Here is a 25,198-nt window from a genome sequence, read left to right on the forward strand (position 1 = left end):
ACCACTTCTCAACACGTCCAATGCTGCCAGCCTCCAGGCACGAGGCCTTTCCCAACCTTCAGCCTTCCTCCCCACCACTCCCATTTACAAATGGGGAAACTGCGGCTGGCAGAGAGCCCTCCCCAGGGTCATGCAGAAAACCCACCAGGGCTAGCTAGAGCCTGAATCTGCACCACCTCCCCGAAGTCTGCATCCCAGCTGCCCAGGGAGTGTTTTCCCTTGAAGCCAGCTTAGCAGGCAGGCCTGACAACATGGCCAGGCTTTGAGCTGCGCCTGCGTGTGTGTCCCCGAGGAAAAAAGATGCGGCCAGCTGGGTTTATGTTTCAAGACGTCTGTCCTCGCCCTTGACCAAGAGCTCTTACAGGGAGATCAGGGCCAGGGCCTGGTGTGGGGGGAGCGCGGAGGGAGAAGGGACATCAATCAGAAGCCGCCTTGCCTGGAAACTGGAGAGCTCCCTCTGCCAGCCCCAGGGTCTGCCGAGTTCACTTGATGAGGCCGGGAACTGCAGGGGCGGGCTGGGGCTCACTCAGCATTTATTTCATACAGCTGCTTAAAAAGCTAGTTTTAAAATAGAGATCATTATATATATACATATATATTTATATATATAAAATATATAAAGAGGAATCAAGAAGTGCCACCCCAAAGAAAAAGCTATGTTTTATAAATATTTCTGTAGCTTCCACATCCCAAAGGAAGAAAAAGCAAAAAACAAAAGAAAACATTTACAACCCAAGCTAGTGGTTCCATGTGGTACGCCCAGCAGGCTCAGACCCCAGGGTGGGCCAGGGGGTCCCGCAGAACATTCTGAAGAAGGCGGGCAGACCCCTTCCCGGAGGCTGGTCTCTGTGGCCCTGAAAGGTCAAGTCTGTATCAGTCTCACCGATCCCAAGCCCCGCTCCTTAGACCAGCCTGTGGGCACTCCAGGGCCTCAGGCTGCCAAGTTATTTTTAATCTTGTCGGTTTTCTTTGATGTCCTGCCCTCCTTCCAGGGTGGCCAGACCTTCTGTTCCTGGTGGCTTCCAAGTGAAGGCAAAGCACAAGCCGCCTCCCATGCCTGGCATCTGGAATTCACAAGCAGAGATCCATGGAGTGTCTCCAGGCCCCTGGCCCCAGTTGCTGAGGGTCCTTGAGCAGAGTCCTCGCTCCTGCATGGGGCGGAGGGCAGGGCCTCACTTGCAGACATAGCGCTCCACGGTACGCTCACACCTGCGGCAGGTGACGTAGCAGCACCAGTGGTACTTACAGTGGCACCGCTCGACCACGCGGTCTGTGTAGGGGTTGTAGCCACGCCCGCAGCACATAAGGTCGCAGCTGTCGCTTCCGTTGGATGTCTTGTTGCACTGCCTATTGTGGGGGCAGGAAGGAGGTCAGTGCATGCCTTGGTCACCACCCCACCAACACCCCATGACTCCCAGCCAGGCAGCCGGCAGCGTCTCCCATGGCCATCGACTCAGCCCTTCTTAGAAGCTGTCTTGATCTTTGGGGAATTAAAAAAATCCTCTTACCTAAAGGTACTTCTAACTTTTCCCTATATTTCTAATAAGGGGTTACCAAAATGATGGGGCTGTTTTATTTTTTTGAGATGGGGTCTCACTCTTGCCCAGGCTGGAGTGCAGTGGTTGTGATCATGGCTCCCTGCAGCCTTGACCCCCGCCTTCCCCACCACCCAGGCCCCCAGCTCAAGTGCTCCTCCCATCCTGGCCTCTTGAGTAGCTGGGACTACAGGCACACACCACCATGTCCGGCTAATTTTTTAATTTTTATTTTTGTAGCGATGGAATCCCACTATATTGCTCAGGCTGGTCTTGAACTCCTAGGCTCAAGCAATCCTCCCACCTCAGCCTTCCAAAGTGCTAGGATTACAGGCATGAGCTGCTGTGCCCAGCCTTGTTTTGTTGTCTTGGAGGTATCTTTTTTCTATTTCTTCTACTTCTAAATACTGGAAGGACCCTCCAACCAATCTAATAAGCCTATCTTTATGTGTAACCTTTTACAGAGTCTTGCTCTGTTGCCCAGGCTGGAGTGCAGTGGTGCAATCTCAGCTCACTGCAACCTCTGCCTCCTGGGTTCAAGCGATTCTCCTGCCTCAGCCTCCCGAGTAGCTGGGATTACAGGCGTGTGCCACCACACACGGCCATATTTAATCTTTAATTGAATATTATGAGAGATGTCAAGATCATTTGATTTTTAGAATCCTAGGATAAATGCTGAAATACTTGAACCCCCACTGGGCATCAGACACGCTGCTCGTGGAGGAAGAGGGGTCTGTTGGCCATGTGCCTCCTGTGGGTCAGGCTCTCCCTCCAGTGTCTTATCTTAGTGGAGGCCTGTAGGGCCCTTGGGTCAGTGGAATGATTATGTCTATTATGCAGATGAAAACAGGCTCAGCAAAGGGCAGAGGCTTAAACTTGGGGACTAAAACTAAGGCCCTGACTTGCTCTCCCTACCCTAAAGGGTGGGGCGTGGAAGCTGGCAGGGGCTGCATTTCTTCCCAAATGTGGGATGCAAAGACATTGAAGGTCCCTATAAAATGCAAACATCCTTCCACTGCTCTCAGTTCTTCTGTCTAGTGACAAATCATCTGTTCAGACTGGTGGCTCCTCTAGCTGGGCTGAGGCTAGACAGGGAGTGTTTTCATGAGATGTAGTTGGGGACAGAGCAGCAGGGGGCTGGGGCACTGACAGGGACAAAGGGTCCCCACATGTGGGCCGAGGAATCCCAGAATGTCCAAGATGGGAAAGTCCTAGAGATGACCGAATGCAATCCTCATATTTACTGATGGGGAAACAGACACAGAAGGGAGAGGGGCCTTGCCCGGGGTGAGTACAAGGTCTGTGAGAGTTCAGCAGGGCCTCCTGGAAGAGGAAAGGCCATCTAGGCCATTCATGAAGGATAAGCAAGACTCCGCCGTGCAGAGAAGGGAAGGAGTGCTGGGGTAGAGGGAACAGCCTGGGCAAAGGCAGAAGACCAGGCCTGCCCTCAGAACAATGAGAGCAGATGGAAGGGGAAGGCTGGAGGCCCGGAGGAGGCTGATCAGTGCTGGGGGAGAGGCCAGGCCTGAGCTGGAAGGGGCCAAGGGCAGAAGGAGGGGAGCGCCTGGGGAGAGTCAGCCGGTGACCAGCAAGTGGGGGCTGCCAGCAGTTCCCAGAACACATGCCCCAGAGCTGGACAGACCTGGGTTCAAGCCCCAGCTCTGCCACTTAGTGGCTGTGTGACTTAAGGCAGGTCACTGAACCTTTTTGGGCTTTGTTTAGCCACTTGGCATCCATGAGTTCCCCCTCAGCCTTCTCCTGAAGGCTCTGGCTGAGCACTCTACCCTGAAGGGTAGGAAGGAGGCAGAGTTCTTTTTTAAATTTCTGGATCCCTGACATGCATTGTCTGAAAACTTGGCCTCCAGTGTCAGATCCAGACAAGGCCCGGGTGCCTGGGACCAGGATTGGGGCCAGTGGGGCCATAGGCCCAGGGAAGGGCCGTTGGATGCCTGGCTCCCAGGGTACAGGGTGGCTCAGACTGTGGGCGGGGGTGGGTTTCAGAGGTGCAGGCCTCTGGAAGAAATATGACAAGAGGGCTAGGGTTTGGAATATTGACTGCAGATTAGGCCTCGGTTTCCCCAGGTGAGATTTGAGGAGGCTGCAAGGCATCTTCCACAGAGAGGGAGGCAGCCTCTAGAGATACCCCGCATGCACACGCCTTTCACAGTTCACCAGGCTCACTTACACCCAACCCCCAACCTCATCATCAATCTCAAATTTCCCCTCCTCTAGGAAGCCTTCCTTGATGTCCAGGCTGGATCAGGGACCCTCTGGGCTCCCTTCACACCAGGCTTTTCTGTCATGACCTGAGCCCTTGGGGACCTCCCACCAGCACCTGCCAGAACCAGGCAGAGACACAGCTGACATGCAGTCTCATGTAATGGGCACAAGAAATGCTTGTGGTTATGAACTACTGAGAAATTGGGGGTGTTTGTTACTGCAGCAAAAGCCAACTAATACAGATGCCTGCAAGGGTCCCCCTAGGGAAGGACCGGGAGCCACAAGGCAGGAAACCTGTGGGGGCTGCGAAGGAAGCCAGGAGGGTGGGTAGTGCTGAGGGTGGGGCCTCCTCATCAGGAGTGAGGGGCAGCTGGGAGAGAGGGGCCTGGCAGCCTGAGGGCACAGGGGGAGGGGAGACTGCCCGGGAGGGGAGGAGAGAGGGGAGATGCTAGGTAAGTGTGCTTGGAGATCACTCGACAACCCTGTGAGCGGTGGGGTGCCCTCCCCACTGTGTGGAAGACGAGCCTGAGCTTCAGATCAGTGAGGGATGTGCTCAAGTCCCCCTGTTGGGAAGCTGTGCCCTCCCTGACACACACAGAGCCACATATGGATCCAGGAAGACCCTTTCTTCACTCTCGGGTCCTCCGTGGGCCTCCTGCAGCCCTCCATGTTCTAGAATCCTCCTCTAACTCCCCCATCCCCATCTACCTCAGCCCAGCCTCTGGCTCCTTCCTGTCTCCCTGGCCTGACCTGGTTCCATCTTCCCTCTGCCGACCCCCTCAATCTGGCCTCCAGATGGGAGCCTGGGCCTCCTCACAGAGCCTGCTGCCCTGGCCTGTGGGGATGCAGCCCCCCAGCCCACCCCTCCCTCTCCTGGAGACAGGAACGTGGGCTGCGGAGGAAGTCAACGCTGGCTGTGCACCAACTATGTGCCAGACACGTTCCCAGACACCCACTCTCTGGTGCAATATTCTTTTAACCCCGAGAACACGAGTTTTGTGGAATGCTATTAGGGGCTCCTTAATAAAAGAGTTCCATGGCCAAACACCTCTGGGAAACACTGGCTTAAACAGATCCTTTACTGCAGATTCCTCAGAGCCTTTCATATGTTCTAGTGCCTTGTGAATCGCCAGAGAATTTCCCAAATGCATGTGACGACAGAGCTCTTTCTCTCGTAGGAGATCGGGACCCGCTTTCGCCAGCACCGTCTTTGGGAAATGCTGCTTGTGCAGTCCTCACCAGCCCCACCCATCACACGGTAGGTCTGCAGTCACCCCTGGCTCCCTCACTCTCCTGTCCTGAGCCTGCTGCAGCAGCTGTGACTGGGGCTGTGGTAGGGTTCCAGGCCTGGGGTCCCCAGGAGGAGATGGGGGCGTGCGGGGAGAGGGCTCACAGGGGCGAGGACACAGGGGCAGTGTTGCTGCACGGAATGCAGGCAGACATCGCTCTCCCTCACACAGTGTAGGCTGTCCCCATCTCCCCTGGCACCTCAGTCCCTTTGCTGTGCAACGAGCAGGCTGTATGGCCTTTACCCGTCATCTGTTCATCTGACAAACATTTTCTGAGCACCTATCTTACGTTGGGCAGCCTCGTTCCTGTCCTGTCCCCCAGTAGCATCATTGTCTCTTCCCATCTGTCTCCCCAGCTGGGGAAGGTGGAGCAGGGGCCCCCCATCAGCCTACATTCACTGGCCCCTGCCAGGTGCAGTGCAGAACAGGCGCTCCCAGCAGCTCTGCAGGGGACCCTAGAACCCTGGCATCTCCACTTAGCAGTCCTGGGGCCAACTCTCTAAACTGAGCAGGGTCTCCATTCCCCACATGCCACCTGAGTCCCTGCTGTGTGCGTGGCCCTGAGCTGGGGAACAGTATGTGCAACACCGGTGACCCTTTCCCACCAAGGTGGCGGCAGGCCTCACCTGTCTTGTGTCCCGTGGGAGCCCACCTTCTCATTCTTCATGCAGAAGTCAGGTGAGCTCTGCAGATAGACTAGTTCCGAGTCCTTCACAGGCCGGATATCCAGGTCCTTGGGCACCAGGTGCTTGCGGGTGCCCATGGGTCGGTGCACTACCTTGGTGGCCGACAGGTATCGGGTCTTGAGGTCAGCAGCCACATCCTGCAGCTCCTGCAGCCCCTTCCAGCAGGTGCGGATGGAGCAGGAGCCAGACACCCCATGGCACTTACACTTCATTTCCAGAGAGGCGCGCAGAGCCTGCGGACAGGGGAAGGTGTCAGCTGGGTGGCCAGAGTCCCCTCCCTGGCCTGACCCGGGACCCCAGCCCCACCCACCCATGGCTGGGTGCTCTCAGGGAGTCACTGCCTGCTGGAGTCTGAAGTGATAGAGCTTTTCGCTTTAAAGCTTGGAGGTGGTGTGGGCCTTCCTGCAACCGTAGGGGGCACAGCTGAGGGGCAGGAAGAAAGGCATTTTCAGGGATAGGGATGCCATTGTTTAGCACCTGCTGTATACCAAGCGCTCTAACACATAATGGAGACTGATCACCACAACAGCCCAAGGGAGGTATCCTTACTTCCCCCATTTTAAAAAGAAGAAACAATAGCTCAGAGAGGCTAAGTCTCATGCCCAAGGGTGCAGATAGAAAATCATGGAGCTTGAATTTGAACCCAGATCTGAGGGTGATTCCAAAAGTGGTGGCTTTTAATTGTTTCATGCTTTTTCTCTCACTAAATGCTTGCTGGAAAAAAGGCAGAAAAGAAGAGAAGGAAGGAAGGGAGGAGGGTAGGAAGGGGAGAAGAGGCAGGGGTAAGTGCAGGGGGCACCTCCCCGCCGCCTGGCTGACTTTCCCCCCACTGCCAGTGCTCCTGCCAGGCCACCCTCAGCAAGCCACATCGCCACTCAGGGCCTCTGTCTTCTTTCGTGCAAGGTGAGCACATAATTCCTGCCTTGCAGAGAGCTGTAAGGATGAAATGAGATCACACACACAAAAGGGTTTTGTGAACCATAAAAGTTAAATCAATATTGGTTTTGAAAAATCCATTTAAGTAATAACTATGGTGGAGCCCCCTTGGGCTCAGAGGCTTGGGGAGACTCTTGCCCTGGCTTCAAAAAGGACTCGGGCCCACCAGCTTCCCTGGCCCTCAGTTTCCCTATTCATAACTGAGGGGCAGAAGTTAGATGCCTTCTACGGGCCTTCCAGTTCTACCTTTTAAACCCTTCTTTCAACACAAGACTTGGATTCCTCTGCCCAGGCCTACCCTCCTGCCTCTCCTGTACAGAGACCTGCAAGAGTCATGGGAACCTGGGCCCATCCCCTGCATCAGAGACATGGGGAAACTGAGGCACAGAGTGGGCAGGACTTGCCCAAGACAAGTGAGTTAGTGGGGGAGCTGGCCAAGGTCCCAGGACTCCTTCCCCTCACCAGTGCCAGGAAGTGAGGACCCAGGGAGTGTGTTTGGGTACCCAATCTGGAATTGTCTGTGGAGGTTACAGGGATGAAGTCAGCAGGACTGCAGGGCACCGAGGCACTGGTGAGCCATCGAGGGCAGGTGAACTAGGTTCTGCTGCTCAGCATAAGCTGGGGAAAGGGGCTTGGAGCTTCCTAGTGTATTAAACACGTTTGTGATCTCATTTAATCCTCACGCAGCCCTGCACCTTGCAGGGACACTGGCCCCTTTTGCAGATGGCCTCAGGGACGGGCCTGATTTGCCCTGAGGTGGAGGACCTTCTTTGGGCTGCATGGTGGGGAGAGGAGGGCTGTGGCCCTGGCAGCATGTGGCGCGCAGCTGGCCTGGCCATGATGGTGGGCGTGGCCATGGTGGTGGGTGTGCTGGCCGCTGGTGAAGGGCTCCCACTGGGTTTCATGAGCAGGGGTAGGGGACAGGTCAGCAGGGCCAGGAGGCAGGAGTCCTGAGTCCCTGGCCAGGCTCTGCTATAGACCCACAGTATGATTTGGCTTCAGTTTCCCTAACTGTCCAAGGATGGCCTGGACACCCTAGAATCCTCACACAAGGAAGACCCTTGAGAACAGGTGAGGCCACTGAAGCCCCTGGACTTGGGAGTCCCACAGTCCTGGGCTCTATCGTGCCGTGGGGCTGAGCCGCTGAAGTGCTTTCAGCCTCACTTAGTGCCTCTGTAAAATGGGGCTAAAGGGTGCAGGGAGGAGCTGATGAGATGCCATCTGCACATGCAGCTCTGGCCAAGTGGCCATCCCTGCCATTCACGGTCCTTTCCCCATCTGTAAAAAGGGGACAACAGGGCCTGCCCGAGTTGTTCTGTGACCACAGAACAGAAAGGTATGGAGCACCAAACACAGTGTCTGCAACACAGATTGGTAGAAAGTTCATTCACTGACAGGTCCACTCACCCCAGTCTTTTGGGCAGTGAGGTGAGGAATGAATGAAAACCTGATAATAATGAATGCTGGAGGAAACTGTTCTAGCAGCTTCGGTTGGTGTGGGTGGGAGTCCCCGTTAAATCCAAGCAGATGACCCCTTAGGATAGGCTTCTGTTGACCACAGCCCTCTCCACGCCCTGGAGGGAGGGACAGCTTGAGGAACATGACAGATGGGGACTCAGCACCAGGTCACCCCCACCATTTCATAGATGGGAACAGCTGAGGCTGGAGAGGCACTGACTTTCCCAAAGTCCCTAAGCGAGTTTAGTGCCAGAGCCAAGGCCAGAACTCAGAGCTCCTGACTCCTAGTTCAGTGCTCCCTCTGCTTGGACAACCCAAACCCCAGTGGACGCCTTGGAGGAGGAAAGCGACACAAGCCCCAAGCAGCTGGCGAGGGAAGGGCTGAGGATGAGGATGGTGTGAGGCACATCTGGTGTGGGCCAGTCAGGGCCCGTCCCCCCGCACCCCCCACCACTGGGGCAAGCTGGGTGGCCCTTTTCTGGCCAATGGCACAAGCACAACTATCTGGGGGTGGGTGGGGTGGGTGGTTACCTGTCTCCCCACTTCACTGTTGTGTAGACGCATCAGTTTATTGGCTTGGGATCCTGTTTTTTTCACCTTCATAGGAGCATCGGAAAACTTGGCCCCCATGAGGAGCCCGTAGCTGAGGTTGTCCGCACATCCTCCCCAGCGGTTCCCGGGCCCGGGTGGCTCACCTGGGACGGGGCCGCAGGAGCAGCCGGGCAGGTCGCCGGAGGTGCAGGCCCGGGCGATGGCGTGGCTGATGGCGGCGGCCGACAGCGCATACACGAAGGCCGACTCCCGGGTCCCTGAGGGTGGGAGGGGAAGGTCAGCCGACGCTGATCCAGGGCTAGGACCCCGCCCAGGTCAGAGGTCCTCCACCTTCGCCCACACCCTGCTGTAACCAAGGTGACGCCAGCAGGGGTCGGCACTAGGGCCATTGAGATGTCACCCCTGCTTCCCCAATTCCTTCTGAATATACCAGCTGACAGCCACACTCAGGACCCCACACCCACAGGCATGCCCTCACCCACGTCCTCCTACTCACACTCACAGCTCTAGGCTTCCACCCACTCGCCCTGCACTGGCATTAGGGGATGGTTTACAGTAGTGAGGCCCAGGCTCTGAGCTCCTGATGCGCCAGACAAATGCACAAAGGACCTGCTATGCGTGGACCTGTGTCCCCCCGAAGGATGTGTTCAAGTCCTGACCCCTGTACCTGTGAGCATAATCTTATGACGAAGTGGGGTCTTTGCAGATGTAATGGGGCTGAGACGAGGTCATACCAGATCAGGGTGGGCCCTAGGCCAGTGGCTGGTGTCCTTATAAGAAAGGGGAATTTCGGATACACAGACACACAAAGAGGGAGCTTGCCCTGTGATGACAGAGGCAGAGACTGCAGTGACGCAGCTGCAAGCTAAAGAATGCCAAGGATGGCGGGCCGCCACCAGGAGCTAGGGACGGGCCAGGAAGGATCCTCCCTAGCACCTTCAGGGGGAGCACGGCCCTGCTGACACCTCGATTTCAGACTTCCGGCCTCCAGAACTTTGAGACAATACACATCTGTTGTTTGCAAGCGCCAGTTGTGGCCCATTGGACAGCAGCCCTGGGAAACGAATACGGCACTCAGGAGCCTCAGCTGTGGGGCCCTGGCCATCGGTCCGAGCCATGGCTCTGTCTCTTAACTAGCAAGCCACTTTCCCTTCTCCAGCCTCAGTTTCCTTAACTGTAGAATACGGGTGATAACAGCTACCTCACAGGCTGCCTCTGGAGTTCAAATAATTCAGTAAGAAAGGAATGCTTGTCAAACATTAGCTGCTACTGTTTAGGACCCACAAGAAAAGTTATTATAGTGCAGGGGAGAGATTACACCTACTGGGGCGCTTCTGTCTGTCAAAAGCCTCCCTATTGTACATGGGTCCCCCAGACTACCCCCACCAGAAGCCACCTTCTGCAGGAAGTCTTTGAGATGTTCTGTCCCCACACTGCTTTGCGCATGGTGCAACAGTTTCTGCAGTCTGGTTCAGTGTTACCTGTGGCACACCTGTCTGCCCTGCGGGTGGGCTCTATAGCATTATTGTTTCTAGACTCCCCTCCCAGGAGCCTCCCTGACATGTGGCCTCAAGTACAGCAGGCCACAGCCTTGGGTCATTCCTTCATTCATGCATGGGGGCACACAGGTACATGTGCTGTCCAGGCTCCCCTGTGATGATATCGCCACTCATCTGTGTTTACTTGTTTGTGAATTCATGCCTGCACACCCATATTTATGATTAATTCATCCACCCATACCCCATCCATCCATGCCTGTATCCACCCGTCATTCATCCATGAATCCATCATCCACCCACCCATGAACCCATCCCTCCATCTAAACACACACAGATTGATGCCTGAATTCCTTCACCCGCACCCACATGCATTCAGCAGCCTCACCAGCTCCTACCTCTCTCCAGGTCAAGCAAATAGTTGGGGGCGAGCTCAATGGAGGAGCAGTTCCAGCGCATGTCGGCAAAGGCCCGGCGACAGGCCTTCATGACCTCGCGGGCGGCGTGCACCACCGTGTGCATGAGCTCCAGGTTGCTGCGGCACAGCTGCACCTGTGCAGACACCAGACCCTCCAGCTGCTTGCAGTGTTGCGTCTGGTTCAGTGCCAGGGCCGATGGTGTCTTGGACAGCGCCCTGCACACCATGGAAAGGCCATGACCGATGGAAGGAGAGACACGGTTGTCAGGGGCCACATGGCCTCCACCCGCCCTTCTGGCCCCAGCCTTTCCCTCAATGGACTTTGCCTCCTGGTTTCCTGGCTCCTTCCAAAAAAGGCTCCCAAAGTGTCAGCTGGCAGAGCAGTGGATCCCCCTCACACCCCATGTGACCTTGGGCACATCACCGTCCCTCTCTGGGCCTCAGGCCCTATTCATAACATAGGATCACAACCCCATCCTACCTAAGCTTTAGGATAATTATACTAACAAAACAGCTGTACAGTTCACAAAGCTCACCTCCACCACCTGATTTAGTTCTCACACAGCTGTGAATCATTAGTCTTTATTCAACATTCATTCAACACTGAGCAGCTATGTGCCAGAAACCATGAGAAATGCTAGATTCTTATAATCACAATAATTATGCATACTATTAACTGAAGCCTTTCTAGATGCGCTACATGAGGTAGGAGTTTTCCATCATTGTTTCATGTGATTACTAAACCCATTTATTATGTTGTAAAGTCCATATCCATGCAAGGAATTCCTAATAAAGGATTAAAGAGCCACTCAGTTTTGTGATGACCTGGAACTTGAAAAATTTAGTATCTAATTCAGACTTGGCCATTAACTTGTTGTGTGATCTTAGATAATTCATTGCCCCTCTTTGGGCCTCAGTGTTTGTACTTGTAAACCGTATTTCCCAGAATGGGCTCCAGTGAGACACTCTGACAAAAGGGATCCATTTGGGGAACACGATGTACTATGTCCCTGCTTGGAGAGTCAGGATGCACATTTACATTTTAAAGGTCCTGAGAAGTCCTGCAGCAAAGCAACAGGCTTGGTGTTATTTAACTCAGGGAGTCTATTGAGTACAGTGAGCACAGAGCCCTTTGCTTGAGGCTGCTGACTTCATCCACCTCGTCCGTGCTTTGGGAAACGTTAGCCTGGTGGGTTTCTATGAACCCTGGTGATGTTAGAGGACCCAAGAGCCTCCCAGATCCCAGCTCTGGGCACCTGGGTTCCAAGACTCTAGGACCAGGTCCCTCCTCGATCTGCCGTTCTCCTAGGCCTTCTCTGAGGGCAGCCTGCATCGGCAGCACTTAAGGACCCCACAACCCTAAAGGACTCCACATGGACTCACTCTCAGTGCCCCCACCCACAGCAGGGGCCGTCTGGAACCCAGAGTCAGCTGGCCTTCAGCAACCCAGCAGAGACCCAGGAGCGACAGGGAACCAAGAGGGGCCATTCTGCAGCCAGAAGTGCTGAGTGCCCCGCCTGCTGTGGACCCAGCGGTCCTCACCCAGGGTCAGGGCTGAGACCTGGCAAGGTAGAGATCCCAGAACCCCTGGGCTGAGTTCTGAGGGAGGCAGCCCATTGCCAAGGGCACTGCACAGGCTTGGGTAGACTCCAGGCTACATCACTCCCCTTGCGACCTTGAGCAAGTCACTTAACCTCTCCTCTCCCATCAACCTCCCAGTATTAACTGAGGGCTTAAATCAGACAATGTGTGTCACACGTTCTGCCCAGGGCTGACACTCTGTGGTCAGTGGTCAGTGATGGAAGCTACTACAGTTACCACCTTGGTGGTCTTTTCCTACCTGTGGGCAGCCTCCCTGGACCTGCCTAGTCAAGGCCAAGGGCTGCTGCTTGACATTCAGGGCCCCTCAAAGCCTGGCCTCCCAGCTCTCGCCAGCCTCCCATCCTCATCCTGACATCCAGCTACGCCAGGTTCTTGACTTCTCTGAAAAGAACTGTCTTGCCACCATGCCTTTGCCCAAGCTTTTCCTGATGCCAGGAATGCCTTTCCCCCTGCTTCTGGACATGAATGAACTTGATCTGCTTGTGGAAGAGGTATTTACTAAGCACCAACTCTTCCCAGACTCATTTGGTAATGAATATGACATAGATCCTTTCCTCAAGGATGCCCTAGTCTAATGGCTGGATAAAACTACTAATCATTATAAATCAATGACCCAGCTGTTCTCGCTCCTGGCCTAGCCCCAGGAAGAGCACAAGCCTTGGACACCAGCTGTGTGACCTAGGTAAGTTATCCAACCTCTCTGGGCTTCATGTTCCTCATCTGTTACAAAGAAATGATAAGGCCAGGCGCGGTGGCTTACACCTGTAATATCCCAGCACTTTGGGAGGCCAAGGCGGGCAGATCATCTGAGGTCAGGAGTTTGACACCAGCCTGGTTAACGTGGTGAAACCCTGTCTCTACTCAAAAAATACAAAAATTAGCCAGGCACGGTGGCGCATGCCTGTAATCCCAGCTGCTCAGGAGGCTGAGGCAGGAGAATTGCTTGAACCCAGGAGGCAGAGGTTTCAGTGAGCCGAGATTGCACCACTGCACTCCAGCCTGGGCGATAGAACGAGACTCTGTCTCAAAAAAATAAAATAAAATAAATTAAAATAAAATAAAATAGAAATAATTACTACTTCAAAAGGCTATGATGAGGCTGGGGGTTGTTGCTCATGTCTATGATCTCAGCTACTCTGAGGCCAAAGTAGGAGGATCCTTTGAGGCCAGGAGTTTAAGACCACCCTGGGCAACATAGTGAGAGCCGTCTCTACCAAAAAGTAAAAAAATTAGCCGGGTGTTGTGGTGCATGCCTGTAGTCTGAACTACTTGAGAGGATCACTTGAGCCCAGGGGTTTGAGGTTACAGTGAACTATGATTACACTGCTGCACTCCAGTCTGGGTGACACAGTGAAACCCTGTCTACTTAAAAAAAAAAAAAAAAAAGTCTATGGTGAGACTTAAATAACAGAACGTAGGCAAAGTGTTTAAAACATTCATAGATGTGTAATCCCAGCAATTTGGGAGGCTGAGGCGGGCAAATCATGAGGTCAGAAGATCAAGACCATTCTGGCCAACATGGTGAAACCCCGTCTCTACTAAAATACAAAAAATTAGATGGGCGTGGTGGTGCGCGCCTGTAGTCCCAGTTACTTGAGAGGCTGAGGCAGGACCTGGGAGGCAGAGATTGCAGTGAGCCAAGATTGTGACACTGCACTCCAGCCTGGCGATAGAGTGAGGCTCCATCTCAAAAAACAAAACAAACAAACAAAAAATTCATAGATGAAGCTAAGTCCCCTGCTTGTTGCCCAGCAAGTATTGGACCAGACAGAGTGAGAAGGCCTGGGTTCTCACTCCAGCTCTGTCCTCTATGTGCTGTGCAAACTTGGGCAAACTATTGCCCCTCTCTGGGCATCAACTACAACGTGGGGACCTCTCAGGGTCCTGCCAAGGCTGAATGATATGTGCTACGGTAAGTACTCAATAGGTTCTTTCATTTCCTCCTGCCTCTCACGCTCTGCCATGCCCCACCCACCCTATAACCCCCAAAGATAGAAACCTTCCCAGGACCCAGAAAGCAGGGCCTGGTGTCTGTGGTTAGGGCGGCGTGACTCGCCCTGTGTAAGATCAACTGTGGTGTCCAGGGCAGTCTCCCCTCACTGCCACCCCCTAAACTATGAGTCGGGAAATGTCTGGTGTGTCTAGATGCCAGCATCCGGCACAGGTTGGGCCACACAGCATCCCTCAGACGCGGTTTCTTGACCTAAATGGAACTGTTCTGGCCTGCCCTGGCCTCACCTTCTTGGGGAACCTGTTGCTGAACCCTGCCTTACTTCCTGGGTGGGCTCTGACCACACAGAGGCAAACGTCATCACCTCAGTGTGTTTCCCAGTTGTCAACAGCTCTTCCACCTCCACCCAGCAAACCCTGTCCCTGCGTGCGGTGCCGTCATGGGGTAAACAGCTCCACATGGGCATGGCCCTTCCCGGTTGACAGAGCCTCCCACTTCACACCTCAGACGGCAGCCCAGAGGGGATGATCAGCCCTGCTTTAGGGGCTGTGCTTGTCCAGCACCCCCCAGCAGGCCCTGTCATCCTTCTTGGTGAGGCTGTCAGTCCCTGCAGGCACTGGGGTCACTTCTCTCTGGGTCCCCACTGTGCTTTGCTCTGAGCAGTCCCCACCCAGCCCGTCCTGAGCCTGCTCTGCCGCTTGCCCTCGCCCAACTTTCTTCCCGCTCCTTCTGAGCCAGCTTCCTCCATTTTCAAATGAGAAGGAAAACGTGGGTGACAGCACATCAGCGCATGGCCTAGCAGCAGGCTCATGGCACATCGTGGGCGTTCAGGCAGTGAAGGCAGCCTCCTGTGTCTTTCCCTGGGCTCCGGCTCAAGCCACAGGGTGGGACGATGGGGGCTGAGCCTCTTCCTGGGGAGCTCAGTGCAGACAGCTTGTGAGTGCTGGGTGCTGCAGCTCTCAGGGAAGGGAGCCTGGTGCTCCTGGTGCCTGGGTCTCCTAGGCTGGGACCCTGGGGTGAGCCCCGGAGCTACCCTGGGTCTCAGTCTTTCCATCCTCCCCAGAAGGCTCAGGGAGAAGGTGCTGTCAGAGCACCTTCCAGACGAGGCTCAGACTCCCCAGGCGGCCCAAGGGTAAATGAGAAACAGATCCAGAGGCCCTGGTGGGCGCAGAGCAGTGTGAAGGCCCAGGGGCCCGCCTTGGAGGCTGACGCTGGGACAGGAGCAGGCTGCCATGTGTACCAGGGAGGCCACCCGCCCACAGGGGCTGCAGGCAGAGATCGCAGGCGGGAGGCAGCAGATTCCACTCCCGAGGAGGGCCATGCGGTCATCTGGTAATTAGTGGTAATGACCGTTTCCAAATAAATCCCCCTTGGGGAGGTAATCAAGGATTAGGATGGGAGGCGGGGGAGTTCTCCTTGTGGACATCTCGCTCGCTTCACTCCAACAGACCCCTAATTGGAAACATTTCAGTTTATCTGGGGGTGGGGGCCTGGGGGAGAGGGTGGAAGAAAGGACAGGAGGGAACGCAGAGTTCACAGGCGAGGCCCGAGCTCAGGGCCCTACCGGGGTGGCAAGGCCTCCTCTCATTCAGGAGTTGGGGGCCTTGCTGGGACTGGCTGGGGCAGAGATCTGGGTTCAAGCTCTGGCTCAGCAGCTCTCTCCCTATGAGACCTTGGGCAAGTCACTGCCCCTTGCTCCACCTCAATTTCCCCATCCATACTGCTCAATGCTTAAGAACAATGCAGGCTCTGACATTGGTAACACAAGCTGTCAAATGACTTCACTGAGGTATTTTCCTGGTGGCGCCAGCAACCCTACCCTCAGGCCGCTCTAGGGGACCCGGCCCCGTGTAAGGCACCTTCAAAGAAGGGCTTCCTTCCTGGACCTGCACTTCACAGCATCCCTGTCCCTCTAGGCACAGGGGTCAGGTCACATGATGAATTCTAGGCCAGAGACCTGGCAGCCAGGTTCAGGCTCCTTTAAGTGACCTGGGCCCCAAGTTCCCTCTCTGCAGTTCTGCAGCTCGGCCGCCCACGGTGCTGAGTGGTATTGCCAGACCATTTCCAGGTGAGGCTTCGGCAGAGCTGGGCTCAGAGGGCCTCAGAAGGTGCCCCCATCAGCGCCACTCAGAATGTAGCCTGGCAGCTGCCCACCCAGGGAGAGAGATGGGGTGAGGTCAACAGATGGCGATGAGAGAGACCCTGATGCCCACATCTGTGCTTCTGGGATGAGGAGGATGCTGATGAGGGCTGCGGGCTGGCTTAGGGACTCAGTCTTGCCCTGGAATCCCCATGCTTCTGCATCTGTGGACCTTGCTGACCCTGAGGTGGGAGAACAATTGAGTCGAGGAGATCCTGTTCTCCCAACCAGACCTTTGTCCCTCCTTTCCCCGTGTCTCTTTGGGCTTTCCTGGGCCCCACCTCATGCTGGTGCCCATGTGGCAGGGAGAATGGAGCAGGAACCCAGGCTCTAGGCCACCCAGGCAAGCCCAGCCTCTCCCCAGGTTTCCGTCTACTCCCCTGGGGCAACCTTGGGGAAGCTCTCCCTCCATGACTCCTCAATTAACTCCTCAATTAGGCTCCAGGTCTAGGAACCGGGGAGAGGTCTAGGAACCTCGGAAGTGCCCCTTCTTCACCAGCCATCCCAGCCTGGGGCTGCAGCTGCCCGTTCAGGAAGAAGAAGCCCCTGGGGCCCCACAGCCTGAGAGTCCTCCTGTTCCCTCCCTCCTGGGCTTTGTCCCAGGACTCCAGAGTGAAGAGGGACCAGTCCAGCCCTTGTCCTCACTGTATAGATAGAGAAATGGAGGCTGATGAAGGGCCTTGAGCCTGCAGATCCAGTCCTGCCTGGAAATGACACTGGGTCCCCTTCACACCTGACTGCCCAGACCTCAGAGATGGAAGCCTGTCCCCTTGGCCTCACACATGCTGACCCACCTGTGCAGCCCATCTTGCAAAGGTAAAGCCCTAACAGGCCTTGGTCTGATGCTTCTCAACCAAGAAACCAAAGGGCAGCTGCCACAGCATCACGAACTCCCACTGTGCAAGTGGGGAAACTGAGGCCCGGAAAGGGCAGGGCTTGCCCAGATCTGTACGCAGCCAATCAGAAGCAGAGACAAGCTAGACCCCAGGCCTCCTGCATCCTGAGGTAGGGCTCCTTCTACCTCTATCTTAGAGCTGAGGAAACTGAGGCTCAGAGAAGCTAAAGCGATTGACCTGCAGAACTCAGGCTGGGCCTTGCAGTCCCAGTCTGGCGCTCCTTCCACCCTACTCTGCAGCGCCATGGCCCTCTAGAGCCTCCTGGCCCCACCTCCGTGGGAGTGGCAGGTGTGGGACTGCCCAGGGAAGGGGGCGGCCTTTATGGATGTTCCCAACCAGCCTGGGCCTTTCCTCTCACCCCACCGCTTCCGTGGTTCACAGGAGAGTGGGACTCCCCTCAAACCCTCCCCCTACCAGGAAAGCCAAGAAGTGGGTGGACAGCCCAGACCCGGGACCCCGAATACTTGAGGGGCTGGGAGTCTTCTGGTGCCTGGCCTGGGTGGAGGTAAGGTAGGGAAGGATCCCCAGGTTATTTCTGGGCAGCCTCTATGGGCAGCCAGGTTCTGATCCCCTCTCCCCAGCCCCCATCCCACCAGCTCAGCCTGCGTCCCAGGCACCCACCAGGTGAGCATTCCAGGCCACTGGGCCATGTTGGCTTTCAGTTCCTGTGCCAAGTGCCCCTTTCATCTCCAGCTCACTCTCCAAAGCCCAGGCCAGCGGAGGCTCCTGGGTGAGTCCCCGGCTTTCCAGACTCACTGAACACTTCCCTGCTCCCAGCTGTGCTGGGGCTCCCTGTGCCCAACAGTCCACAGAGCTAGGCAGCTTAACTCAAATCCTGCCTCTACTACCTCTGAGCTGTGACACCCTGCTAGGTAGAGTCCCCCATCTCTGTGTCCCCCAGTCTCTGTTTCCTCTTCTGTGCAACGGGGGTAATAGCAGCACCCACCTCACAGGGTGGTTGGGATATTTAAATGGAACAATATACATAAGGCACTTAGAACGGCGCCTAGCACAAAGTGAGGCCATGTGTGTGTAGACATATATGTACATATACATAGATATATGCACGTGGCCTACACACGTGTATCTATATATACACATGCATACACAGATAATTGTTATTCTTAAACTCCACCCCTTTTCCCACCTCCCCCTCTATCTTAAACTCTAGCAAGACTTTAATCCCCTATTGCTAGACTATCAGTTTCTCACAGGAGTGCAGTATGATCTAAATTACATGACCCAAGCTCTCGGAGCAGCGTCTGGGGCACTTAGGAGTAGGCTCTTGTGGTGCCTGGTTTCTCCAGGTCTCCCCGCATGCGCTGTTTGGCCTCCAGGCTTCTGCTCGTGCTGTGCCTCCCGCCTAGGATGCCTGCTTTGCACTCCATCTCTGACCATCCAAATCCTCCCTGTCCTTCCAATCCTGGCCTATGCATCTCCCTTAGATAGAACTGATCACTCCTCCTCTGGGCTGCCATGCTTCCTCTGCTAGGACACAGACCATAGTCCACTTTGTGTTTCTATATGTCCATCTCCCCCAAGAGCCTGGGGGCTTATTTAAGGCACACAATGAGTTGTACCCATTTCTGTGGCAGCCTGACTTTGCAGTGGGGACAGAGGACATGGATGTCAGGTTTAGCCAGCCGTCCATCCCACCACAGGCCAGCGTGGGGGCTTGCGTGCATCATGCCCTTTGCAGGGTGTCGGTGTTCCCACTGTGGAGCAGGGATGATGGCAGTGACCCCACAGGACTCTTATGGGCGGCAAACGACACCCAAGCCCAGTGCAAGGCCTCTGACGCTCCTTCAGCCAATCCTCTCCTTCCCTGGACCTTAGTATCCTTATCTGTAAAATGGTGGCAGTGGATGAGAGAGCTTGGACTCGCTGATCGGAGGTCCCTGCCAGCTGGAACAGTGCTGGGTACCCCATTGCAAAAGGAAGGTGGCTGGTTTCTCACAGAACTCCTCAGGGACAGCTGGGAAAAGCTAGTGCCCAGGGCTGGGAGATTGCTGAGACCAGGCTTCTTGTAAACAAGAAAGGCAGGAAGACGGGGTTCCCTCCTCGAATCGTCAATTAATCAATAACTTGGCCTGAGAAGGGGCAGGGCCAGTGACCTCCAGACTGTTTGCTGGCGGCGCAGCCACTATCACCCTGTCTTCCAACTAATTCACAAACCCTTTGCAGCGCCCTCCCCAGCCCCCACAACCTGCCCCCTGCTGTCTTATCTGCAGGCTCCCTGCCCCGGCCCCAGATTCCAGACCCTTGTCCTGTCCTGGACTTTCCCTCTGAGGGAGCCCCTCTGCCCACAGCGTCCTCCTCTCCATTGCCCGAACCAGCCAACTCCCGGCAGCGCTTCAGTCACCAGAGGCACAGCCCCGGAAAAGCTTCCCGGTGTCTCAAATCTGTGTCCCCACCAGGTGAGCTTCCTTCCTCTAGGCCTCCAGATTCCCGCTCTGGTTTCTCCTCGGGCACTTGGACACTTGTGGAGTTATTTACAGCCTGGGCTTATCTCTCTCAACTTAGAGCGCAGCTCCTCCAGGAAGGGGCTGGTGTTTACTCCTCTCTTCACCACCCCCAGCCCCCTGAGCAGGCACTCCCTTCAGCTCGGCACCAAGCCTCTCTCTCCCTCCTACCCCTGCGTGAATAATTTCTATCTAAAGGAATGCCCTGCACATGTGCACAGTGGCATCTGACAGCTTCTGAGGTCCTTTCAGGAGCCTCTTCTCATCTGATTTGAGGGAGGTGGGGAGTCTCACCCTCCTGTGACAGAGGAGGACAAGGAGGCCCCAAGAAGTAGAGTGACATTTTCCCAAGGTCACCCAGGTGGAGGGGTCAGGAGTGTCTCAGCGGAACTCCCGCTAGGGTCAAGGAGACTGACTGACAAGGATCGCTCCTGGGCTGGCCGCTCTGGATTGCGCCCCCTGAACAGAATGTCTTTTTCCATCTGCCCCTGCGGAGGTGGCCAGAAACTCCGTGGCCCTTGCGCCACCGTCAGCTGCACAGGACCAGGCGCTTCCATTGTGGTCCACGCCCGTCTCATTCCCTCTTCGCAAGCCTCCGGGAGGCAAGGACATTTTACAGAGGAGGAAACGGAGGCTTAGGGATGACTTGCCCACGACCGCCAAGCCAGCTTAGGCTCCCGGGTCTTGGTGCGCTCGCCCCATCCAGGGGACCCCGAAACGCCCTCCGCCGCCCCAGTCCCCGGCCTGTGCGCGTGGACGCGGGGTCCCTACTCACAGCCACTTGATGCCATAGCACACGCCGGTCTGGAGCGCCAGGGCGAAGAGCAGCGCCTCGCAGACCTGCGGCCGCGCCCTCATCGTCGCGCGGCGGGCGCGCCCGGGGTCACACCCAGGAGGAGCCGCGCCGAAGTCCTCCGCCTGCACGGCCGCCGCTGGTCCTGCACGCCGCCTGCAGCCGGGGAGAGCGGAGGCGGCGGGTTAAGGCGGCGCGCGGGCGGGGGAGGCGTTTTATTCAAATTACAAAGGAGGGGTCGGGGCCCGGGGAGGCCGAGCGCGGCGGGCGTCCCCTCCCGCTCCGCCCGGCCGGGGGACGCGTCCCGCGCCTGGCTCGAATTAGGCGCGGCCGAAGGCGTGTCCCCCAGCGTGGCCCCGGGCCCCAACGCGCCTTCGAGCCCCTCCGGCCGGGGCAGCCGGAAGGAGGGACAGGAGGCGGCAGAACCGGAGACCCCAGGAGAGACCGGGCAGACACAGCGAGAGGGAGAAGGACGCTCAGAGGACAAGGCTGAGAGCCACGGAGACAGAGGGGGAAACCCGGACAGACGCAGACCTGGGACGGAAAGGAGAGGAATGAGGAATCAGGAGTCCAGGCGAGGCAGCAGAGTCGAGGACCCAGAGCTGGGGCTTATCCCTGCAATATTGAGCATTAGTTAATAGGGCCTCGGCAATTCTCCTTCCCAACCGTGTTTCAGTTTACCTCCTCAGTAAGCTGGGGCAATTCGGGCACAATTCCGCTTTTATAAAGAACGTTCCCTGGCCGGGCAGGGTGGCTCACGCCTGTAATCCCAGCACTTTGGGAGGTCGAGGCGGGCGGATCACCTGAGGTCAGGAGCTCGAGACCAGCCTGCCCAACATGGCAAAACCCCGTCTCTACTACGAATACAAAAAATTAGCCGGGCGTGGTGGCGGGCGCCTCTAATCCCAGCTACTCGGGAGGCTGAGGCAGGAGAACCGCTTGAACCCGGGAGGCGGAGGTTGCAGTGAGCGGAGATTGCGCCACTGCACTCTAGCCTGGGCGACAAGAGCGAAACTCCGTCTCAAACAAACAAACAAACAAAGTTCCCTAACACGATCGCATCTGCTCCTCCCAGCACCCCGTGAGATAGGCACTATCGCTGCCTCATCTCACAGATGAGGAAACTGAGGCGCAGAGGTGGGGTTCAGCTAGGGAGCGGCAAGCCGGGTGTCCGGCGAAATCAGGAAATGGGGCTTGCTCGGGGCCCTGCTTTCTCGGTGTGGGAAGGGGAGGATGGGAAACGGGATGGTAGGGCTCTTTGTACAGTGAGGATTCCGAGTCTCCAAGTCCGTCTTTAGCCGCTCCACTTTGGAGGGTGGGAGTGGAGGCATGCGGGCTGGGACTGGGCAGCCCCGCCTTAGCGAAGCGGGGAAGCTCGCGGGGCTGGCGCGGTGTTGCCTCTGGCCTCCAGGCGGCGCCCTCGGGCCGCGGAGGAGAGGCTGCCCCGCCCGCCCGCAGCCCGCGGAGCCGCTTTCTCCGCTTTTTCTCTCCTTCACTTCATTCTCACCTCATTAACTCCCTTCCCAGCTTCTCCCAAATTTACCAACACCTGGCGTTCGCCCGGAGTCAGACACAGCCCCAGCCCCTCTCCCCTCGGGAGGAGCAGAGACAAAGGGATTCCTTTCTAAGGGTTTGGGGAGTTGGAAAAGGAGGCGCCCACGGTAGTGGGGGCGCTGGAGCAGAAAAGGGACGTTCTTATCTGGCTCTGTGAGCTTGGGCAAGCCCTCAGCCACCCCAGCCTCGGTGTCCCCTCCCATAAGAACGAGGAATGGGGCTTCGCCGTGCGTCCCCCGAGGACCCCGTCTCCCTGCAGCCTGCGGGGCTCAGCGCCCCTCTGCTATTTGCACCGCGACGCCACCTGCGTGGCGCGTTCCTGCGCGTGGGTAGTCAGCACGCAGAGATGGGAAGCCCCACTGTTTTCTGGAGCCTGTCGGCAAAACCCACAGGAAGGCGAGGAGAAGCCTGGATCGTACAGTTTTTTTCCTCCGCAGAGCCCCGCAGCTAGCGCCCAGCACAGGGGCGCCTGCGACAAACATGCCGTCAAGGCTGGGGGTCTCAGAGGGGTTCTCGGTGTAACCCAGTCCCGTCCTCCCACCCAGCCTGTATCCAAATCCTTTGTCTTCCTGGTCCTGCAAGTTTCTTGCACTTCTCAGAACGAGAAAAATATCCGCTGGATATGGAGGGGGGAATCAAAACTCCTGTCACCGTCTTCCCCTCTCCCAAAGTGCGCCGCCCCCCGAAGGCACCCGGCATTCCTGGGTGGGGAGGGGGCGGGGGCTGCAAGAGGACGGAGGCGCGCGGACTCACAGCGGGGGATCTGTGTCCAGCCTGGTCTCCCAGGGAGAGGAGGAGCCCCCTAGGTCGCACAGCGGACGGGGACCCAGGCCTCCAGCCCCGCCCAGCTCTTTCGGTGCAGCCCCGGCTGTCCCAAGGCTCTCCCTCCGCCGCCCAAGCTCGTCGCGCGGGGAGGCAGCGCCTGGCCCGAGCCTCTGGGTCCTGACGGACTGTTCCTGTCCCTTGTACGAGCGCCCGGGACAGCCGCGCAGGCCACGGGGTCACCCTCCGCCTGAGCTCGCGGGTCAGGGTGCACGCGCCTCCTGAAGCCCCCAGCCCGCCAGGGGGCGCTAAGCCGGGGCTCGAGGAGGGGGGAATCGCGGCTGCCTCCTGCGTCGCGGGCTGGGGTCAAGTCCTCTTCCTGGGCCCCCGCTTCTCCGTCTGGGGATGGGACAACGTGTCGAGGGAGTGCCCCCTGTGTCCTGGTCGTTCTATAGGACACTTGCCGTGGGCCGCCCTGACCTGCCCGGCCCCTTGCTTGGGGCCGGGCGCGTAGTGGGCCGCGCCAGGCGTAGCACCTTTGGAGAGCGAGAGGTCACCTCCTCGAAGTTGGTCCGAGCTACCCTGCCTGCAGCGGGCCCGGGAGGCGGCCGCCTGGGGCTGTGCACAGGGAGAACACCACGAGCGCAGCGCCGCAGCCCAGCGCCGCCAACAGGTGGTCATAGGCCCGGGCTGTGGAGGACTCTGGAAAGCCGGCCGCTGGGACCAGGCCACGCCGGCGAGGACTTGCGGGGCCCCCCCTACCCCGACGCCCCACGGGCACCGTGCACCGGGGCCGATTGTCCGCGCGGCGCGCAAGGTCGGCACGGGCGGGTCCCGAAGCCTCCCGCCACGCAGCTCACGGAGCTGACCCCGCCAACCAGGGACGCCGAGCGACGGCTTCAAGGTTACCTGCGGGGCGGGGCGAGGCCGGGCCTGCCACCCAGCTTTGACCCCAGCCGTGAGGCTTTCGAGAGACGTCTGCTTGGCTGCGCACGCGGCGCTGGGTCACCCGGGAGACGGGTTGTTTTGGAAGTGGGAAGGGTGGGTGGGAGCACTCGAGATCCCTCCTGCTAACCCCCTGGAGCCGGACCCTGCACGCCCAGGGCCTTGAGGGACACCGAGGCACTTCAGCCCCGGGGGTGGGAGGCGTGGAGCTCGTGCGCGAGCTCAGCCAGATGTTCCGGGCGGTTGCAGATGTGCCTCGGGGCCGGGGACAGGACTTTCCTCCTCCCTAGTCCCCAGCCTGGAGCTCAGGTCAGTAAACAAACTCGGTTCTCCCCCTCCCCCCGCCGCCCCTGGGACCCGTTCTCAAAGCCAGGCTTCTGCCCCCATCCCCAATTTACTAGGCGCTGCCGCATTTCTTTGCCTTTTGCCACCCTTTCCCCCCGCCCACCACACACACCCTCTGTCGCGGGATCCAAGTCCCCCACCCCCGGGGGTGGCTCGGGCATGACCTCATCCGCCGAACGACTGGGAAGGAGGGGGTCACCTGGGGTGCGGGGGCAGAAGAGGGGGGCCGGGCCGGGAAAGTTCGAGGAGGGCCGCAGGAACTGCACAACCCACCACCGTCCCGCGTCCCCCTAAACCCCGCGTCCCCAGGCTCCCGAGGCTTCACTCCGCAAAGGGGAACTCTTCGGAGTGCTGCGGGGGAAAGGTATGGAGGAGCGCTTGGTTTGCTTACCCGGGAGTGGGTGCCCAAGGGGGTCGTGGCGGGTGCGAGAAGCGTCGTCCCCCTCGGACTCGGGCGCCCCCAGCCCTGGCGGGTCCCCGCTGAGCGGCTGCCCGCTGCCCGCGACCACTGCTCACCTCCCGGGGCGCTCGCCAGGCGCGCCCTGCGTGCCCGGGTGCCCCGGCCTGCCCAGGGAGCGGCGAGTGCGGTTTCCAGCGGGCCCGTGCGCACTCCGGCTGGGCGAGCGGCGAAGGCGCCCTCTTCGTGAAGCGGCGCGAGAAGGACGCCGGGGATCCTGGCAAGCTGCGGCCGGCTCAGGACCCGCGCGGAGTCAGGCGCGGACTCCGGCTGCTCTCTGCTGCGCTCAGCTCCCGTGGCCTGTGCTCGCCGCTCGCCCGAGCTCTCCTCCTCGCCTGGCGCGATCTCCGGCGCGAGCCTCCCAAACTGCTTTATAAGGCGGGCGGCGGCTTTGATCCGCCCACGTCAGCGCGTCGCAACCCCACCGGGTGGCCCCGGCCGCGCGCGGGGGGCGGGGGCGGGGTCCCCGCGGACGCCACTGACCTGCGGCGCCCGCCGCTCCAGAGAACTTAGTACTCTGTCGAGTTACAAAGGGGGACTCGCTTACTACAGCTGGTGTTTACTAAGCGTGCGTGCTGCGTGCCTGCGACACGCGTGGGGCCCGGGTAAGGCCCATCTCGAATCGTCGCAGCAACCAGGCAAGGAGCCTCAACTGGCAGGGGGAAGTCAGACTTGGGTCTCAGTCTGGAGCCGGGGCATCC

General features: G+C 57.8%; 1 protein-coding gene across 3 annotated transcripts; it reads right to left on the reverse strand.

Annotated features, from left to right (window-relative positions):
* Positions 1-635: 635 nt before the first annotated feature.
* WNT11 (Wnt family member 11) lies at positions 636-24,953 on the reverse strand. Of its 3 annotated transcripts, none has more exons than XM_063784350.1 (6): positions 24,557-24,953; positions 20,417-20,590; positions 10,571-10,806; positions 8,656-8,933; positions 5,671-5,963; positions 1,077-1,347 (listed from the first exon to the last, which is right to left on the reverse strand). In XM_063784350.1, exons 2-6 carry the CDS (start codon positions 20,497-20,499, stop codon positions 1,173-1,175), a joined length of 1,065 nt encoding a protein of 354 aa, XP_063640420.1. In that variant the 5' UTR covers positions 20,500-20,590; positions 24,557-24,953; the 3' UTR covers positions 1,077-1,172. The 3 variants fall into 3 exon arrangements, with proteins under 3 accessions (XP_063640421.1, XP_063640420.1, XP_016777126.1); XM_016921637.3 differs by having other exon boundaries at positions 24,432-24,953; XM_063784351.1 differs by lacking the exon at positions 24,557-24,953 and having other exon boundaries at positions 636-1,347; positions 20,417-20,594.
* Between the last annotated feature and the right edge of the window lie 245 nt (positions 24,954-25,198).

The sequence above is a fragment of the Pan troglodytes genome, chromosome 9 (assembly GCF_028858775.2).
Source record: "Pan troglodytes isolate AG18354 chromosome 9, NHGRI_mPanTro3-v2.0_pri, whole genome shotgun sequence".
NCBI lineage: Eukaryota > Metazoa > Chordata > Mammalia > Primates > Hominidae > Pan > Pan troglodytes.

Coding starts and splice junctions, on each gene's coding strand:
- WNT11 (XM_063784351.1), bottom strand. CDS start 20,499: ATGAGGGCGCGGCCGCAGGTCTGCGAGGCGCTGCTCTTCGCCCTGGCG. Junction 8,934..10,570: donor TTTGCTTGACCTGGAGAGAG/GTAGGAGCTGGT, acceptor TCCCACCCTCAG/GGACCCGGGAGTCGGCCTTC. Junction 5,964..8,655: donor ACAGTGAAGTGGGGAGACAG/GTAACCACCCAC, acceptor CCCTGTCCGCAG/GCTCTGCGCGCCTCTCTGGA.